This window comes from Myotis nattereri (assembly GCF_964212035.1).
Source record: "Myotis nattereri genome assembly, chromosome: 9".
NCBI classification, from domain to species: Eukaryota; Metazoa; Chordata; class Mammalia; order Chiroptera; family Vespertilionidae; genus Myotis; species Myotis nattereri.
Genome location: NC_138084.1, coordinates 40009646 through 40028809, shown reverse-complemented (window position 1 = coordinate 40028809; position 19164 = coordinate 40009646). Strand labels below are relative to the sequence as shown.

The window sequence follows — 19164 nt, the reverse complement described above, 5'->3', positions numbered from 1 at the left end:
TCTGAGAGAGATGTAAGGCTACTGGAGGTTTAAGGAGTGCATAGACATGGTTTTACTTACATTTACTTTACAAAGCACAATAAGGGTAACAATATTAACAGTACTGTGACTGTACTATATATTTTGTTTGTTATGTTCAAAGCTGCGGTGAAAATCTCCATGGTTTACTCCACTTAGAGTTTATAGCATATGACAGTTGAATAAATTGCTTTATAAAGTCAGTGCTAATATTTTCCTGCTTATGTCTCTTTTATATGTTGATATTATTTATATAGCATTATTTTAAACGTTTTCTACTGTTTAAAACTAATGGTTTAAAAAACCCCACTTATATAGAAAACCTAGACTAAATCAGCCCCCGCCCCCCCCCAACCCATCCCAAATAAAATAGAGAGAGAAAAGAGAAGCAATGAGAATTAAAACATTGGAAAAGTTTATTCTATAGAATAGTTGTTGAAAATGCTATAAAATATACAATATTATGCTGTGGTAAGATGATTGATCATGAATGATCCAAGTTCATGATCTCGAACAAACAATATCCAAGGAAAAACTTGTAGAAACATAGGATAAAGAAGATTTTTCTCAAAAATAAAAGTTCCTGGAGTCTTATTATTTTCATAAAAAAAAGCTTTCAGGCTAAATTCTTGTCCCAGAATATAATAGAAATATGGAAAGTTAAGTGTTATCAAAATAATTAATTAATGAAGATTCCATCTTATCCAATATAAATTTTCATAGTTATTTGGGGGCTAAAAATAATACACCAAAAGAAGACACAAAATTTATAAATATTTAGAGATATAGGCCATGCTTGTCTACATAGTGATTTGAGAAAATTAATAGAAACTATGAGAATTAATTATAGCTCAATAATGTCATTGGTAAAATGTAAATACTAAAATCTTTCCTGTTTACTAGCAAGAAACAAAAAAGATATAATGCAAAGTGCACATGGCCATGTGTTTTTTTTTAATTTATGTTTATTGTTGAAAGTCTTACAGATGTTCCCTTTTTTCCCCATTGACCCCTTCTAGCCTGCACCCACCCCCTGTCCCAGCATAGCCATGTGATATTTTTAAGTTGTACTCAGTATAAAATTTTTTTAAAAAAAATCCTCACTCATAGATATGCTTAGAGAGAGGAAAGGAGAGAAAGAGAAACATCTATGTGAGACAGAACATTGTTCGGTTACTTATGTATGTGCCCCGACTGGAGATCAAACCCAGAACCCAGGTAGTTACCCTGATAGGGAACCAAACCAGCAACTTTTCAGTGCACAGGATGATGCTCAACCAACTGAACGATGCTCAACCAACTAAGCCACTCTGGCTGGGCAGTATATTCATTTTTGATCTACCAAATCTTCTGTCCTTGATTATTCTGACTTGGAAAATCCAGACTTGCCAGGTTAAGACTTGTAAATAGATCTTCCTCAGCCACATAATATCTGTGTGCAATCAGTGGGTGGTCACAAAATTTGATTGGCTATAATCCAGTGTACACATCTGAAAGGACTTATTAGAAGAAGGAAAATTATATGAGGAATGAATGTAACCAGTGTTATTTAAACAAGGTCCATAATTTGGAAATTGGTCAAGAGGGCAAAAGCAAGTATTAATGACTGGACTGGGAATTTAAGCAGGTACATAAGAAAGAGTTTATAATACAATATAAAAGTAAGACAGACCATGGTTTTGTTACTATGTTTGCACTATGTTTACATTCTTTTAATTCAGTTATACACTCAAGACCTCTAAGTAGAATCAAAGAACACAGTCTGGGTGTAAAAAGATAATTTCTCTCCTGAAATTATTATTTACTAGAGGCCCGATGCACAAAATCCATGCAAGAGTAGGCCTTCCTTCCCCTGACTGCCAGCACCAGCTTCCATCTGGCACCTGGGATTGGGGTTCCCTCGCAGCCCCAGCTTTGTCCAGAAGATCATGTGGAAGGACGTCCGGAAGGATGTTCAATATAATTAGCATATTACTCTTTTATTATTATAGATAGTATGCAAAAATACTTTATTCATCTTTTATCTTCAGTTAAAAATAAAACCACTACTATCTTCTTGTATAGGACATCTTTCTTAGTCGGAAAGGTACCATGCTTTGCAATTGACCATTATGCATGGAGCCAACAGTACCAGCCTGACACCAAGATATTTCATCCTCAATGGGATTCCTGGGCTGGAAGCCTCACACATCTGGATCTCCCTGCCGTTCTGCTTCATGTACATCATTGCTCTCGTGGGGAACTGTGGTCTCATCTACCTCATCATCCATGAGGAGGCCCTACACCGACCCATGTATTATTTCCTAGCCTTGCTGTCACTTACAGATGTTAGTGGGTGTACTTCATTTGTCCCCAATATGTTAGGTATCTTTTGGTTTAGTATCAAAGAGATTGATTTTGATGCCTGCCTTGTACAGATGTTTTTCATCCACATGCTGACAGGCATGGAGTCTGGGGTTCTCATGCTTATGGCCCTGGATCGCTATGTGGCCATTTGCTACCCTCTACACTATTCCACCATCCTCACCAACACCACCATTACCAAGGTTGGGCTTGCCACCTTCTCTCGAAGTGTGTTAGTCATGATCCCATTTACATTCTTGATCAAGCGTCTTCCTTTCTGCAGGGGCAACCTCATCCACCACACCTACTGTGACCATATGTCTGTGGCCAAATTATCCTGTGGTAACATCAAGATTAATGCTATTTATGGTCTCATAGCTGCCATATTGATTGGGGGGTTTGATATGTTCTGGATCTCCATGTCTTACACTATGATTATTCGTGCTGTAGTCAATCTGTCATCTGCAGATGCTCGACACAAAGCCTTCAGCACGTGTACATCACACATATGTGCTATTGTCATCACCTATGTCCCAGCCTTCTTCAACTTCTTCACTCACCGCTTTGGAGGACGCACCATACCACACCATGTCCACATTCTCATAGCCAATCTCTACCTGTTGTTGCCTCCCACCTTGAATCCAATTGTCTATGGAGTGAAGACCAAGCAGATCCGTGAAGGAGTTATCAAATTGTTCTTTAGAGAGAAAGATATATTGAGTATGAGATAAACCTATGAGGGCAGAATTCTGAATTTAGCATAAAGATAAAGAAAAAGTTATAGTAGAAGAAGAGTATATGCAAAATTAGACCATCACAAGATCAGGATAAAATACATTAATATTCTGTTATAAAATCATGCAATTTTTAACCTAAGACCTCTAATTAGATAGAAAAACATTAAATAGACAGGAAATAATTATATTTTTTGCACAGTTTGACTTTAGTTAAAACCTGTGAAATGGACACAGAGTGGAATAGTTAGGATATTCAGCTTCAAGCAAACTCCTAATGATTCATGCACTGTTGTCTAGGCAGTGTGGGGGATAAAGAAGGTCAGATAGCTTAGGGAATCACCAGGAGATTGGGAAAGGCACATAAGCAAACTGTTTCTATGTGTTACAGGAAAGCAAGAAACACTTCCCCAGAATGTCTGTGCTGGATTCCAGAGGTCCTTTTAATGTCATATTTATGTGAAATTTGTATAACTTTAGAAACAACTCCTTGTCTGCTCATTTTATCTCTGGCAACTGTTACCTAGGTAATTATTTGTATTCCTATGAATATACTACTGAACATACAAATTAAGCTGGAGGAAAAAAGAACACTGGAGTTTATCATAATCTGGTAGGCATTCCCTGAAGTGAATATGAAGCAGAAAGACATTTCGAAAGACATTGTGGATACTATTTGGCAGCTGTTTGTGGGAAGGATCTATAAATAGTAGAAAGGAGACTTGAAGAAAATCTAATGTAATTCATCAATCAAGGATGCCTGAGTTTCAGTGCTTTACTTAACTTTAATACAGAAGGAGAAACAGTTGAGTGCTCAGGAACAATGGGAAAAGGAATACTTTATTTACATTTCTGGATATAACAAAGAAAACAATGGAATGATAAATGTGGTATGCAAAAATAGTAAGATAGAATGAAAAGTGAGAAAAAATAAGAGCATATCTGACAGGAAATTGGAGTAACACAATGTGATCAGGTGTGGATACAAATGCATATGTAGGTAGAAATATTATGTTATATTGATTGAGTATATTCTTATCTGCTATTATGAAAATATATTTTAATATCATATTACATAGTTAAATGATTATAAAATTTATTAATCATACCATGTATTTTTATAATTTTCATATATTTTAAAGCAAAACCTGTGTTTAAAAAAATATTTAGCCCAACTGGCATGACTCAGTGGTTGAGCATCGACCTATAAACCAAAAGGTCAATGTTTAATTGCCAGTCAGGGCACATGCTTGGGTTGCGGGCTCAATCCCCACAGATGGCCATGCAGGAGGTAGCCAATCAATGATTGTCTCTCATCATTGATGTTTCTATCTTTCTTTTTCTCTCACCCTTCCTCTCTGAAATCAATAAAAATATACATATTTTAAAAATATTTAGATGAGTGGATAAAAAGCTGTGGTACATAGATACTTTTCAAAAGAAGACATAGGAAGGCCAAGAGACATATGAAAACATGCTCAAAGTCACTAATCATCTGAGAGATGCAAATCAAAACGACAATGAGGTACCATCTCACACCTGTCAGAATGGCTATCATCAACAAATCAACAAACGACAAGTGCTGGAGAGGATGTGGAGAAAAAGGAAAACTTATGCACTGCTGGTGGGAATGCAGACTGGTGCAGCCACTGTGGAGAATAGTATGGAGCAGTGATGGCGAACCTATGACACACGTGTCAGAGGTGACACGCAAACTCATTTTTTTGGTTGATTTTTCTTTGTTAAATGGTATTTAAATATATAAAATAAATATCAAAAATGTACATCTTTGTTTTACTATGGTTGCAAATATCAAAAAATTTCTCTATGTGACACGGCACCAGAGGTAAGTTAGGGTTTTTCAAAATGCTGACACACCGAGCTCAAAAGGTTCGCCATCACTGGCTATGGAGTTTCCTCAAAAACCAAAAAATGGAACTTCCATTTGACCCAGTCATCCCACTTCTAGGAATATATCCCAAGAAATCAGAAACACCAATCAGAAAGGATACATGCATCCCTATGTTCATAGCAGAACAATTTATAATAGCTAAGATTTGGAATCAGCCTAAGTGCCCATCAGCATATGAATGGGTTAAAAAACTTTGGCACATCTATGCAATGGAATACTATGCTGCAGTAAAAAGGAAGGAACTCCTACCATTTTCAACAGCATGGATGGAGCTGGAGAGGATTATGCTAAGTGAAATAAGTTAGTCAGAGAAAGATAAATATCACATGATCACACTCATTTGTGGACTATAATGAACAACATAAACCGATGAACAAAAACAGATCTAGAGACAGAGAAGCATCGATCAAATGCTCAAACCTCAGAGGGAAGGTAAGAGAGGGTAGGGGTAAGAGGGAGAGATCAACCAAAGGACTTGTATGCATGCATATAAGCATAAGCGATGGACACAGGCAACAGGGGGTGAGGGTGAGGGCAAGACTCGGGTGATGAGGGGACAATGGGAGGATAAAGACTCATTTGTAATATCTTAATCAATAAAAAAGTTTTAAAAAGCTGTGGTACATTTACACAATGGAATACTACTCAGCCATAAAAAAGAAGGAAATCTTGCCTTTTATGACAGTAGGGATGAACCTGGAGTGTATTATGCTAAGTGAAATAAGTCAGTCACAGAAATACAAATACCATATGATTTCACTTACATGTAAAATCTAATGAACAAAATAAACAAATAAATAAAATAGAATCAGACTCATAGATACAGAAAACAGACTGATAGCTGTCAGAGGGGAGGGGTGTCGAGGGGATGGCTGAAAAAGGTAAAGGGATTAAGAAAAAAAAATCCTCATAGACACAGATAGCACTATGGTGATCACAAGAAGGAAAGGAGGTTGAGGGGAGGTAGAAGGAGGGTGAGGTGGTAAATAGTTATAAAAGAAGCCTTGACTTATGGTTCTCAACACACAATACAATATGCAGATGATGTATTATATAACTGTACACCTGGAGCCTATATAATTTTATTATTCAACTAGAGGCCCGGTGCACAAAAATTTGTGCACTCGGGTGGGGGGGGGGGGGTTCCTCAGCCCGGCCTGTGCCTTCTCACAGTCTGGGACCCCTCGGAGGATGACCACCTGCTGGCTTAGGCCTGCTCCCCAGGGGATTGGGCCTAAGCTGGTAATCAGACATCCCTCTGGCAGTCCGGCAGCCCTCAGGGGATGTCCACTTGCCAGCAGGGAGCAGGCCTAAGCTGCAGTCGGACATCCTGAGCGCTGCTGAGGAGGCAGGAGTGGCTCCCACCACCACTGCTGTACTGGTAGCCATCAGCCTGGCTTGTGGCTGAGCAGAGCTCCTCCCATGTGAGAGCGCCCTGACCACCAGAGGGCAGCTCCTGCATTGAGCGTCTGTCCCCTGGTGGTCGGTGTGTGTCATAGTGACCAGTCATTCCCAGTCTTTCTGCTGTTAGGTATGTGCATATTACCCTTTTACTATATAGGATAGAGGCCTGGTACACGGGTGGGAGCCAGCTGGTTTGCCCTGAAGAGTGTCCCAGATGAGGGTGGGGGTCCTGCTTGAGTGCCTGGCCAGCCTGGGTGAGGGGCTGATGGCTGTTTTCAGGCTGCCCGCACCCCCTTTAGGGTGGGGGTCACCACTGGGGTGCCTGGCCAGTCTGGATGAGGGGCTGATGGCTGTTTTCAGGCTGGCCAAGCTGGTGACTGAAGCTCCCAGCCACTCCTTTTTTTCTTTTTTCTTTTTTTATTCTGGGATTTATTTACCTTCTGTAATTGAAACTTTGTTGCCGCTCCAGCTCTGAGGCCACAGCCTGCTGAAAGCAGATATCTGGGGTTTGTTTAGCTTCTATAATTGCAACTTGTTGCTTAGACTGGAGCTCAGAGCCCAGCTGCAGCATGGAGGAAGCTTGGCTTTCTCCATCACTGGAGCAAGCAAGCCTCCTGCTCGCTTCAGCTGAGGGGCTGCCAGCTGCCATCTTTGTTGGGTTAATTTGCATATCCTGCTGATTAGCCAATGGGAAGTGTAGCAGAGGTATGGTTAATTACCATGTTTGTCTATTATTAGATTAGATGTCACCCTAACAAATTGATTAACAATTAAAAAGTAAAATAAAATTATTTAGATTATAAAATGCCTCCCTACAGGATAGATTATAAATGTATAATCAGTACATTTGCTATCTCTTGGAATTGTGTTTTGGATTTGGTAGATTTTGTTCATCAGGTATTCTCACTTAAACCACACGAAGGCAGTAGCAAACAAATTAAGAAATTATTTTTCCTAAACTGCTTCATATATGATGTCATTAAACTTTTATTCCAAACTATGGGGTTACTGTAATGATCTTTATTTCATAGATGAAGAATATGAGCTACAAAAATAGGAAGATTGGATTGGTATCAGAACATTAAGATTATAATTTAAATATCATATGTTAATAGGCTTATGCTGTGTGGAAGGGGTGTTGGGGGCAACAATAACAGCATAAGCAACAAGGTACAACTGGAACATAAACTTAAAAATATGGAGAAATAAAATGTAAAAACTAAAATTTATTTGAGTAACAATCTCCAATTAATTTTGTCATCTTCTTCATTGCAAACTGAAAAATGGATTTGATTGGTGGCTGGGGGGGAACACACAACTTTAAAAATGAAGACTCACAACTGAATTAGAGCAAGCAAGCCAGAATCATTGAGAAATTTAAAAATAATTATAAGGTATAGGATGAGGAAAGAAAATTCTATTCACTATTCACAGGAAGAGAGAGAATGAAGGGGAGAGAAAAGGAAAGAATGGGAGAGGTAAGGACTGGGAAAATGGTGTAAGACACTTCATTTCAAATTTCCTCTCCTGCCCTAGGAGAGGAAACAAGGCAGAGCTCAGTGGGCCTGGCGGAAATGCCCAAATCTCCCACACCCACCTCTCACCATTTGATTATCTCTAGAACCAATCAAGGTATCAAGTACAAAGAACTCATGCCAATAGTTCAATTTAGTTAAAGCATATTTTCTTTCAAACTATGATATATTAATATTTCCAAAGCAAAGGAAGTGGAAGGAAATTACAAGGTAATAAATACCAAGGCTAGTGACATTATCTTGTTCCCGCAGAATCTCTAGAACCATTTGGACAACCATTTCAGACTGGTCATATGTGTAGATGTACAGAGATATGGCAAACGAAACAACAAAACAAAACCATACAAATGGAAGGACACAAACTACAGTGAGCATTCTATACAACCCTCTCCAAGGTCTCCATAACAGTTGTGTTTTATGCTTTACTAAGTGACAATATTAAGTCAAAATATATAATTGGAATCTCATCTCACACCCTGAGTTCTGTCTCATCAGTGAATAGCAAATTTACTTGTCCTTGAAATTAAAAATACCATAGACATGGCTTATCTTTCAAAACAAAAACAAAACCTAAAACTATTTCCAAACCAGTTTTATAGAAAAACTAACAAGATTGCACAAGAATGGCTTTTGTAGGATGAGAAACAGAGATGAGAATTTTGAATTTAACATTTTTTATTAGAGATCAGAAATCAAAGTGCTTTAGTCAATAGAAAAGTGGTTTGATATTGGTCTGAGATTCTCCCTTGATTCCTTTGAAGCGATTAATATCTGTAGAAACTATGCATACCTATCTATATTTTGGATGATTTTATGTTAGACTGTCACAGCACAGATTTGTTTTTCCAACTAATGCTATGTTTATGCACCCAAATACACCCTATACCCCACATAACAGTAGGGAATAAAGAGTTTGTAGGCAAATGTGTATGGGTTTGAGGGTGCAAGGTGGTGCCAGGAGGTAGAGAGGTGCTATGCAGGAAGAGTTGTGTGCGAAGTAGGGCATTTTCCTAAGTACATTTAACATTAATACTTTTATTGTTTTGATTTTTACTCCTACTTAAAAAGCTGATAAATATAGAAATAATCTCAGAAGTCCCAAGGGATCTTTACTCTCACAAGAGCCTCCTGAGGGCATCTACTATGGAGATCCAATCAGGTGTAGACACTCACATCTGGAAAAATCCTCAAAGGGTATAGAAATGCTATGCAGAGTGGAACCTGGTTGTTGTAGAACTCTTTGATGCTCTGGAGTCTCAGCTATGCCCATGAGTCTGGTCTTTGCTGAAACTGAGGTGAGTTTAGATGATTTCCCAAAATTTGTACTTTCTCCAAATGTAAATAAAGCTTGTAGCACAAGAAATACAAGTGAGATGTGGTTGATTGGAAGCTCAATAATTCTCCTTAACTCCAGCCAGAATAGATGACCATTTGTGGGACTAAGAAGAAAAGCAGAGTTCCCCTCATTGTAAAGTAAATTTTAAATTACCTCATAATTTAATGAGCATAAAAATGTCTAGACAATAGTAGACTCTAACAACTTGGAAAAAAGAGGGTTTTTCCTGAATTGATGAATATCAATATTAACCAGAATAGCTTCTGGTGGAAATGTTCTTTGTGAACAAGTAATAGAAAATTAGGCTTGAATCCCAGAGAGATTTCTGGAAGGGGCTTCCCTATAAAAATCTTTCCATAGAACTCTGTGTATGTGGATAAGTCCAGGAATAGGATGGCAACTATCTCACAGATAGGTTATCGCTTACAGACAGGTACTCTCTCATGGACAAGTTCTCTCTCACAGACAGGCATTCTCGATGTAAAGAGCTCCCTTACTAAAGACTAACTTTCTGTGACTTTATACATTTGTTCTATCTCCTCCCTAATATATTATTAAAAATAAGCTTTCTCCTATGCCATCAAGATTTGTTTAAGCTAGTTATGTTCGGTTTATGCAGTTATATCTCAAAATTAGAATCAGTAAGTTAGGACAACAGGTATACATTGATAAAACCCATGGCTTCAAAGTCAAAATCATCTGGATTTGAATCATGGCTGTACCAACTTTTACTATTTGTGGACTTAGGTATTTTATTGATTCACCTGGATTTACATTTCCTCATGTATAAAATGAGGATAAAAACATATGTTCATGGCATTTTTGTAAGTTTGAATACATGATTAAATATTAGCCCCATAAATGGAGAGGGTTTTGTCTGTTTGGCTCAGTAATGTATTCCTAGAAACTAGAAGGATACCTAGCATGTGAAAGACAATCAATAAAGATCTGTTAAATAAGTTTTAGCACATAACATGGCAATTGTTATTTATTATAATAGATCATATACATAGATTACCTACTAGATTCCAGGTACCATTTGGAGGATTAACTCTCACTGAATCATTCTAACACCTCTATAATATGTATTTTTATCACCTCCCCTTTAAAAGTCACAAAATTATAAAAAGGACGACCGAGCTTATTCAAGTCCATCCAGCTAGTTAGTATTAGAAACTCATGGAGTCTGCATGTCCATGTCTGTATAAACAAGCATGCAATAAAGCTCTGCTCTCATATTCTCAGAGAGCAGGAACTCATCTGTTTTGTTTTCCTTCTTTGGAATATGCTCTAATCGCAGAATTCATGTGCCTCTTTGAGAAAGAACTGGCCGGGAAGGGGTAAAGAGAGATCATTTACTGAAGAGGGGGGCCGGGGGGTCGGGGGGACTGGCCCGGAGTTTATCTGCTCGTTGTTTGGTTGTGATTTGAGTGTGGATCAATGGTTTAATTAAATGGTGTTGAAGCTTGAAAGAGCCTGGGGTTTTCCATGCTGGATGATCAGTTTGAGTTTACCAGCCAGTCCTGCAAAGACAAAACTTCTTCCTCCTCTGACAGCTGAGTATCCTGGCCTTTTCTTTTCAGTCTTGTGGCTCCAGTGCCCTCTGGCTGTCTTAGAAGGAGGTAGACATCAGAGGGGGCATCTCAGCTTTTTTCACTTTCTGCAGAAGTTCCGGTGTCCACGTGCTTAGTTACTGAGACCAGCAGGAGCCCTTCAGGGATTGAACTGGACAAGATGTCCCCGGGTTTCATTTCAGGGTTGAGACCTTTACAATGTTTGCCGTCTAAAATGTGAGAATATATTTTAGTCTCTTGGAGTCCCTAGTAACTAGCATTTGCTTTCTAAAGTTCACTTCTCAATCACCCCATGTAACTGCAATTTTCAAAATCTCATACTACCTTTCCCACCATAAAGTACACAATGGCACTGGAGTTACAGCAGGGTTGAGCAACTTCATTTGAATTTTCTTGATATCTTAATAAAGGTAAGTTTGATCACATGGGGTGCTTTATACTGTGGTAGAAAATAATAATAGTAGTAGTAATAGCAGTAGTATTACAGTTAATGTTTATTGAGTATTCATCATATACTCTGCACAATTTTAGCACATTACATAACTGGCTTTATTGAATAATCTAAAAATTTTCTAAGTTGGGCACAATTATTAACCCCATTTTAGATTGAGAAAACTGAGCCACAAAATGGCTAAAAAAATGTCAGTATTACATACTAGGTAACAAGATGGAATGTACAGATTGACAATGTGACTCCAGGGCAACTTGATCACTTCACATTCAAAATGTTATTAGTGGGATTTTCTGTGGTTGTTCGTTTGTTTTGCATTTAGTTTCCAAGTCCTCTACTCACTTTTGAATCACTTCTTTGTCCAGCAAACTTCCACTTTTAAAGGAAGTAAAATGCCCACCTCCTGTCAGCCATTATGTGGGGAGCCAACAGCTCCAGCCTGACTCCCAAATTCTTTATCTTGAATGGTGTTCCTGGGCTGGAAGCTGCACACATCTGGATCTCCCTGCCATTCTGCTTCATGTACATCATTGCTGTCTTGGGGAACTGTGGGCTCATCTACCTCATCAGCCATGAGGAGGCCCTGCACCGGCCCATGTACTACTTCCTGGCCCTGCTCTCCTTCACAGATGTCACTCTGTGCACCACCACTGTCCCCAATATGCTGTGCATATTCTGGTTCAACCTCAAGGAGATTGACTTTAATGCCTGCTTGGCTCAGATGTTTTTTGTGCACATGTTGACGGGGATGGAGTCTGGGGTGCTTATGCTCATGGCTCTGGACCGTTATGTGGCCATCTGCTACCCTTTACGCTATTCCACCATCCTCACCAACCCTGTCATTGCCAAGGCCGGTCTTGCCACCTTTATGAGGGGGGTGATGCTCGTCATCCCATTCACATTTCTCACCAAGCGCCTGCCCTATTGCCGGGGCAACTTCATTCCCCATACCTACTGTGACCACATGTCTGTGGCCAAAGTGTCCTGTGGCAATTTCAAGGTCAATGCTATTTATGGTCTGATGGTTGCTCTCCTTATCGGTGTGTTTGACATCTGCTGTATTTCCCTGTCTTACACTATGATACTGCGAGCTGTCATGAGCCTGTCATCTGCAGATGCTCGTTACAAGGCCTTCAGCACCTGTACATCCCATATCTGTGCCATTGTGATCACCTATGTCCCAGCTTTTTTCACTTTCTTCACTCACCGTTTTGGGGGACACACTATCCCCCACCACATACACATCATTGTGGCCAACCTTTATCTGCTACTGCCCCCGACAATGAACCCAATTGTTTATGGAGTCAAAACCAAACAGATTCGGGAGGGTGTCATCAAATTTTTACTTGGAGACAAGGTTGTCTTTACCCAAGACAACTAAATCATAAAGCAGACATATTGCTGGGGTATTGGGGATAAAATAGAGGAGAAATTTGTAAAAGATGTGAGAAAAAATGGTATTAAAAGCATGAGTCCTCATGTATAGAGTCTCTGAAGCATTTGTGAATATATATTATGAAATGTTTCTTTTGTGTAAAAATCTGCCAAAGAAGAGAATGCAGAAGAAAGAGATAACATATCTATTCCTCGTAAATTTTATGTTTTACATAGGGATGTATAGACTCATATGTCTAGTGAGAACAGACAGGAAACAAAATGAGGGTTGCAGGCCTGGTGATAGTGTATGCATTGCCTATAAGAAGAGGAAGTTGTGGTGATATGGACAAGCATGTCCTCTACACAAAGGACAAATTCTATTCCATTCAAGCATTCAAGCACATGGTTGCCATGGGATACCATAGGCCCACTGTTGCAAAATTTTTCAATATTTTTAAGACAAGCTAGACCTAGATGTTTTGTGAAATCTTCCAATTTTAATTATTGGCTAAATGTTTGTTTGTTTTTAAATACTCTACATTCCATTTAAGACATGTCTAGGAGTTCTGTTTTCCCCATTTCATCAGGTTGGGACCTCCATGCTTTTACACCTAAAAAATATAATTGTAATTTTACTAGTCAAGCAGCCAAAATCATTGATTAAATTATTAGTATGTAATACAATGTATCCAATTCTTCATTCATTTTCTGATATATATATATTTATGTGGGTGATATTATTGGTCATACCTAGGGTTTAATGAGAGAGAGAGAGAGAGAGAGAGAGAGAGAGAGAGAGAGAGAGAGAGAGTTAAATAGGATACAATCCCTGGCCTCAGATAGCTCAGAATCTAGACTTTGGCCAGGGATACACAAAAAGATGCATAAATGAAAGAAAAGTGAGAGATAATTTTTTTAAAAAAGGATGCAGTGTAAAGGGAGGGGAAAGAGAGAGAGAAGCATTGCTAAGAGAGGCACTTAAAATAGACTCAGGAGGCTGCTGAGGAAGTGAGGCCTGTGCACACCTTATGCCTCAGGTTTCAGAGCTGCTATTAATGGCTAAACGTGTTGTTAAACTCAGCGCCAGGACAACCCTGAAACATCCTGGGGCCGTAAATCTGCTGGAGCAACATGGACGCATCTGAACTTCACTTCCTTCCTTGTAGTCTTCATCCCCCCCTTTCCTTGTTCTCTCTAGAGCGCACTTTGGGTTGCTACCTGCGTCTGCATCTCTTGGATTTGACCCCAAAATAAACTTTTAGAACAGCCTCAGATTTGTATTGGTTAACATACCAACAACATATTTCATGCCAATCAGTATACTTCCAACTTATAATTTTAGCTTTAGATAGTGGTCAACTGTTTTGTTTTTTAAAGGAAGAAAACGTTTTTCTCAGTGCTTTTAGAGTCCCTGGCTGGATCTGAGAGTTAAACTGACAAAAACAGGTTAACAGGAGAAAAACACACAAATTGTATTGAATTTTTACATGTACGCAGGAGTCTTTACAAGAAAATGAAGACCTGAAGAAGTGACTAGAGAAGAAAGCTTTTACGCTTGTTAGACAAAGAAACAATACATTTGTAAAACAAACAAGCAAACAAACACAAAGCAATCAGGAAAACACTTGACAAACCTTTGGACTGGGGAAGTAAATGGTGAAGAAGTAACTAGGAAGCTAACAGTTTAACAAGGTTTTGTTAGCAGATTCCTTTGGTGCCTTTTCTGGGCTAGCAAGAGTTTGTCTCCCGTGAAAGAAGTTATTTCCTGCCTCTAGGCAAAAAGAGGGAGTGCTTTTTCTATTTTTGTACTTACTGCTTCATAGATACATACATGCACACACACACACACACACACATCACTTTCTTTAATATTTTGTACTTATTGCTTCTTTGTTGTCTTCAGCACAAAATAATTTTTAAGTCGAAGAAGCATATTTCATAGTAACATATCCTGGTTTCCTTCAGCTTCATAAATATATGTTGGTCACATATGTACAAAATTTAATATTTAAAATTATCAAATTCTGTGTAGTAAATAAAATAAAATTTACCACAACCCACTATTCCTCTCTGGTGGCAACCACCATCATCAAGTCTTGTATGTTCTTCCAGATTCTTCCACAATGATAGGCTTTTAAATCCAAATGATAGCATACTCAATACTCTTTTTTATTGAACAATATATTGTGATAGTCCTTTATCCCATATAGATAAATATATTGTGATATCTTTTATCTCTGTATAGAATGTTTTTTATCTTTGTATAATCATTTTTTTTCTTTTATGTTTGAAGTGTGTCTGAGCAATATTGGGGTGCATAAACTTTACTAAGCTCATTTTGTCCATTTGGAAGCTTCAAAATTATTTCTAGAAGGAATTGCTAGATCACAGCGCATTGTTCCTTTATTTAGAGAGGCGGTATTACTAATTTTTACCCCAAATTTGTAAAGTAGAAGATGAACTTTCCCCCAACACCCATTAAATAATGTTTTAATAAGTTTCAAATATTTTTTCCATTTGGAGATGTAGAACAATATAACTGTTATTTACATGTTATCCAATTTTGAATTAAATTAACCAGACTTCTATATGCTTATAATTTATTTAGTTTTATGCACACTACATATTTATAACCTTGACTGGTGTTTTATTAGGCATCTAACAATGATTTGGTAGGTCTCTTTACTTATTTAGCTGTTTATTCCTTTGCCCATGATATGAGTCACATCCTTCCATGTCCTCTTATCTCTCTTGATGTTGTTTATGGCTATTTTTTGTCATAAGGAATTTTTTAAAAGAGTCAAATGTATTAATATTTTCTTTAATGACTACTAAGTCTCATCTCAGGTTTATAATGGTTTTTGCTCATCTGAGATGATTAGAATAAAAATATTCTACCATATTTTCTTCTATATTGTTTCTTTCATTTTAATCTTTACTTTTTGAATAAATGAAATATAACGCATTTGCAAAACAGTGCACAAAGCTCAGTAAATTGTCAACATTCATGTAGCCTTTTTCATTTCATGGCACACATAAACTAATTACTAAAATTCTGCAGCACACCAAAAATATATTCTATTTTTGCCAATCTGACAAAAATAAGTATAATATTGATTCATTTACATAGGGTGGCTATTGTTGTGTTGGCTGTGGTCAATTTTTTATTTGACAATCTAAGGGAAAAAAAGGTCAGTGAACCTGACTAAATAGCCAGGTATTGTATGTTTTAAAAATTCTTGTAGCACACTGGTTGAAATCCCTTCTCTATGTCATACCAAAGATAAACAAGTGAATTCCCTGACTCTTATCCTCAAACTGAGAGGCTCACTCTTATTGATAGTGGCAGAAATAGAATATTGGGGACCAACAATAATGGTAAGAAATATTAATCATGCTCTGTTAACCGTGATTGTTTTGTTCTGGTTAAAGAAGGCACATTCTAACCTGGCTGGTTGTGGTACAGGACCTAGGAGCTCACCTGGAATTGCAGCCCATTGTCCCCATCAAGGAGCTGCCTATTATCATGGAAAGATTAACAGCCTTGTTGCAGAAGCCAGAGCTGCCAGTGCTTTGAAGCCCCCAGCCTTTGCACACCTACAGGCCTTTGCAAATCTTCAACCTGAATTACCTATAAACTGCCCGTTTGGCATAACTTTTTGCCTACTTCCCCATGTAATCTTTGTCCTTCTACCCTATATAAGCAGCTGTTGCAGAGAAGATTTTTGTGGATGACCTTCTGCTCTCCCATATTGCCAGGAGTATTCAAATAAACGCTCATGTGATTCAACCCTGTCTCTGCTTAATTGGCTCAAGTAGTGACAGGCAGCATGGACCCATTGATTGTTCGGTTATATTAGCACACTATCACCGCAATGATATTCAACCTCATTAAATGGGAACCAGGAGAGAGGCTTACAGTGTCTGGTACATGTGACCACTTGATTGTGATCTTCCATCTTCTTCCCCGCCCCATCAGGAAGTTAATGATTGCAAAGGAAACCAAGTGAATTCACTGAACTTACAGCTGAGCTTCCCTGGTTAAGAGGACAAATGTAATGAGATTTACTGTATTCCCAACTCTGTTTTATGATGTAAATACTGGGATGCAGGGGCTCTCCCCATGATTGTTAAAGGGTTTTCTGCTCATGCACCAATCACTTAGTTCATAGCATACAGAGGATGTTAAGGGAGACTGTGAACCATCTGGAAGATGAGGACAATGAATATTACAAAATTATACTCTATCCCTTTGAGGTTAGAATTGTTAAGTAGTTATTCCACAGACGTAACCCTGGGTGAATCCCATGCCAAAGGTCTCCCTGGGAGAGTTATCTGATGACTTGAATCAAAGTTACTGACTTCCAACTGTAGTAACAACGCTGCATACCAATTCAAGCACTGTAAAGGCAAATAATTACCACTAGGATATCCAAACTTTTTGTAGTTTTCATTTCATGCCTCATATCTCCCATGGGTCTGGGGGTAAGAGAACATTGACACAAAGACTGACACAAAAACTGCCTGCTTCCCTGAAGAATTAAATGAACCATTTGCCGAGTGATACAAACACCCTGAATAAAGTCATTCTTTGGCAGTGTTTATGAGTACATTCTTCACCATTGACCAGTAGCATCTTCAAAATTGTCACATCTCAGCCTTCTATATTTCAATAACCTGGGTTTCTGATGGAACTGAGTATGACAAGTAGAGACCATTTCTTGGGAATAAGTGGTCCAACTGATAAGTAAGGGTTAATCTTTCCGATTTCCTGCAGGTTGGTTACTCAGAGAAGCAGCTGGTCTCCTATAGAAGAATGCCATGAAAACTGGATACAAATGAGTAATAAATTAAATGATGGAAGAATGTTGAGAAAGTGGATCATGTTAATGGTTGACCATGTCACATAGGGCAGTAAATTATTTATTTCTCTGCTATTTATTCCCCTTGTCTTATTCTCCCATTTCTCACTGGCTTCTCAGATTTTCATGTGGAATTTATTTAACTTTTATACACTTATATATTGGAGGATTTCTAGCCTCCAATTATTTTGTTGTCCTACTTTGGTAAACCTGTTCATCCATGGGGCAGTCTCGACCCTCGGGACTATTATATGTTGGTCTGAACAAAAAGGACATTGAACTTTGAGAGCATGAGAAGGAATGTCTGAGCTCTGAATTCTGACATGGCTAAATAGAGCTGATGCTTCCAATCACAATGGTGTTGGGTCCCAGGAAAAAGGATTCTGGATCTCTGTGTATGGTCCAACCGTAATTTGTAATGACCTAAAAACCTGCTACTGCTCCAATCTCCATGAAATTCCACTAATCAGCACAATTCTAGAAGATTTGACATTGTGCATTGTCTGGCCATTTCCCCTTACTTAACCCTGAGTAGGAATATTTCAGGAGGCCTTAAAGCAGTGGTTCTCAACCTTCCTAATGCCTCAACCCTTTAATACAGTTCCTCATGTTGTGGTGACCCCCAATTTCATTGTTACAAATTGAACATAATTAAAGCATAGTGATTAATCACAAAAACAATATGTAATTATATATGTGTTTTCTGATGGTCTTAGGCAACCCCTGTGAAAGGGTCGTTCAACCCCCAAAGGGGTCGCGACCCACAGGTTGAGAACCACTGCCTTAGAGCCTATCTGCTCACTGCTATTCCAGACCATTTTTACATGCCATGGAATTAGCATTATTTTTATACTTATTGTTTCTCCAGTATATATTATACATTTCCAATTATATTATTGTGCTTCTGTTATTGTAAATGAAAGCCAACATCTTTTAAGAGTTTAATGCTGCTAAGCCAAAGGTGAAACTCAGGGGTGGAGTCTGTGGGGTTGGTCCAAGTGGAGACTAATAATGGAAGGTGGTAGCCATAGATCCCATGGTTCAGAAATATAGTCACAGGAGAATAAACTATTTCTTTCAGGAAGAGGAAGCTTCCAGACCCTAAGGATTAATGGTCCTGTGGGAGATGGGCTGGGAGTTGGAAGCCTATTGCAGCATAAACATTGATGTTCCTTTGTAGGTATGACAAATAAAGTCAGGAGAGATACTGCTATAATCTGATCCTAAAAGGATCCTGGTCATGGCTAAGACAGGTGATGCTACTCAAGGCTGAGCTCAGGGAGTGAGGCACCAGAAATGAGGTTTGAGAAATAAGTGACAAACTAGAAGCCTCTGAAACTGAAGCTGTGGAACATAGGCCTATAAGGAAGGTGTTGTTTTAATATTCTTGGTAGGGTACAGTGTCCTACTTTATTTCTTCTTAATTTCAGTTTTTTTAAAGTGTAGGTCAAACAGAATGTGTGTGTTTTTTATAATGTATCTTTATTGTTGAAAGTATTACAGTTGTCCCATCCCCGACCCCCCTGCATTGAACCCCCTCCATCCCACTCTGGCCCCCTCCCCAGGCATTCATCACACTATAGTCTGTGTCCATGGGTTATGCATATATGCATATAAA

At 38.4% G+C, this 19164-nt stretch overlaps 2 protein-coding genes across 2 annotated transcripts; both read left to right on the top strand.

Moving 5' to 3' along the window:
• Positions 1–2129: 2129 nt before the first annotated feature.
• On the top strand, positions 2130–3092 carry LOC308524064 (olfactory receptor 52N2-like; the record flags this gene model as incomplete). The annotated part of the gene is made up of 1 exon (XM_081098217.1): positions 2130–3092. One exon carries the CDS (start codon positions 2130–2132, stop codon positions 3090–3092), a length of 963 nt encoding a protein of 320 aa, XP_080954343.1.
• Positions 3093–11722: 8630 nt separating this feature from the next.
• On the top strand, positions 11723–12688 carry OR52N2 (olfactory receptor family 52 subfamily N member 2; the record flags this gene model as incomplete). Its single annotated transcript, XM_081098213.1, has 1 exon — positions 11723–12688. One exon carries the CDS (start codon positions 11723–11725, stop codon positions 12686–12688), a length of 966 nt encoding a protein of 321 aa, XP_080954339.1.
• Between the last annotated feature and the right edge of the window lie 6476 nt (positions 12689–19164).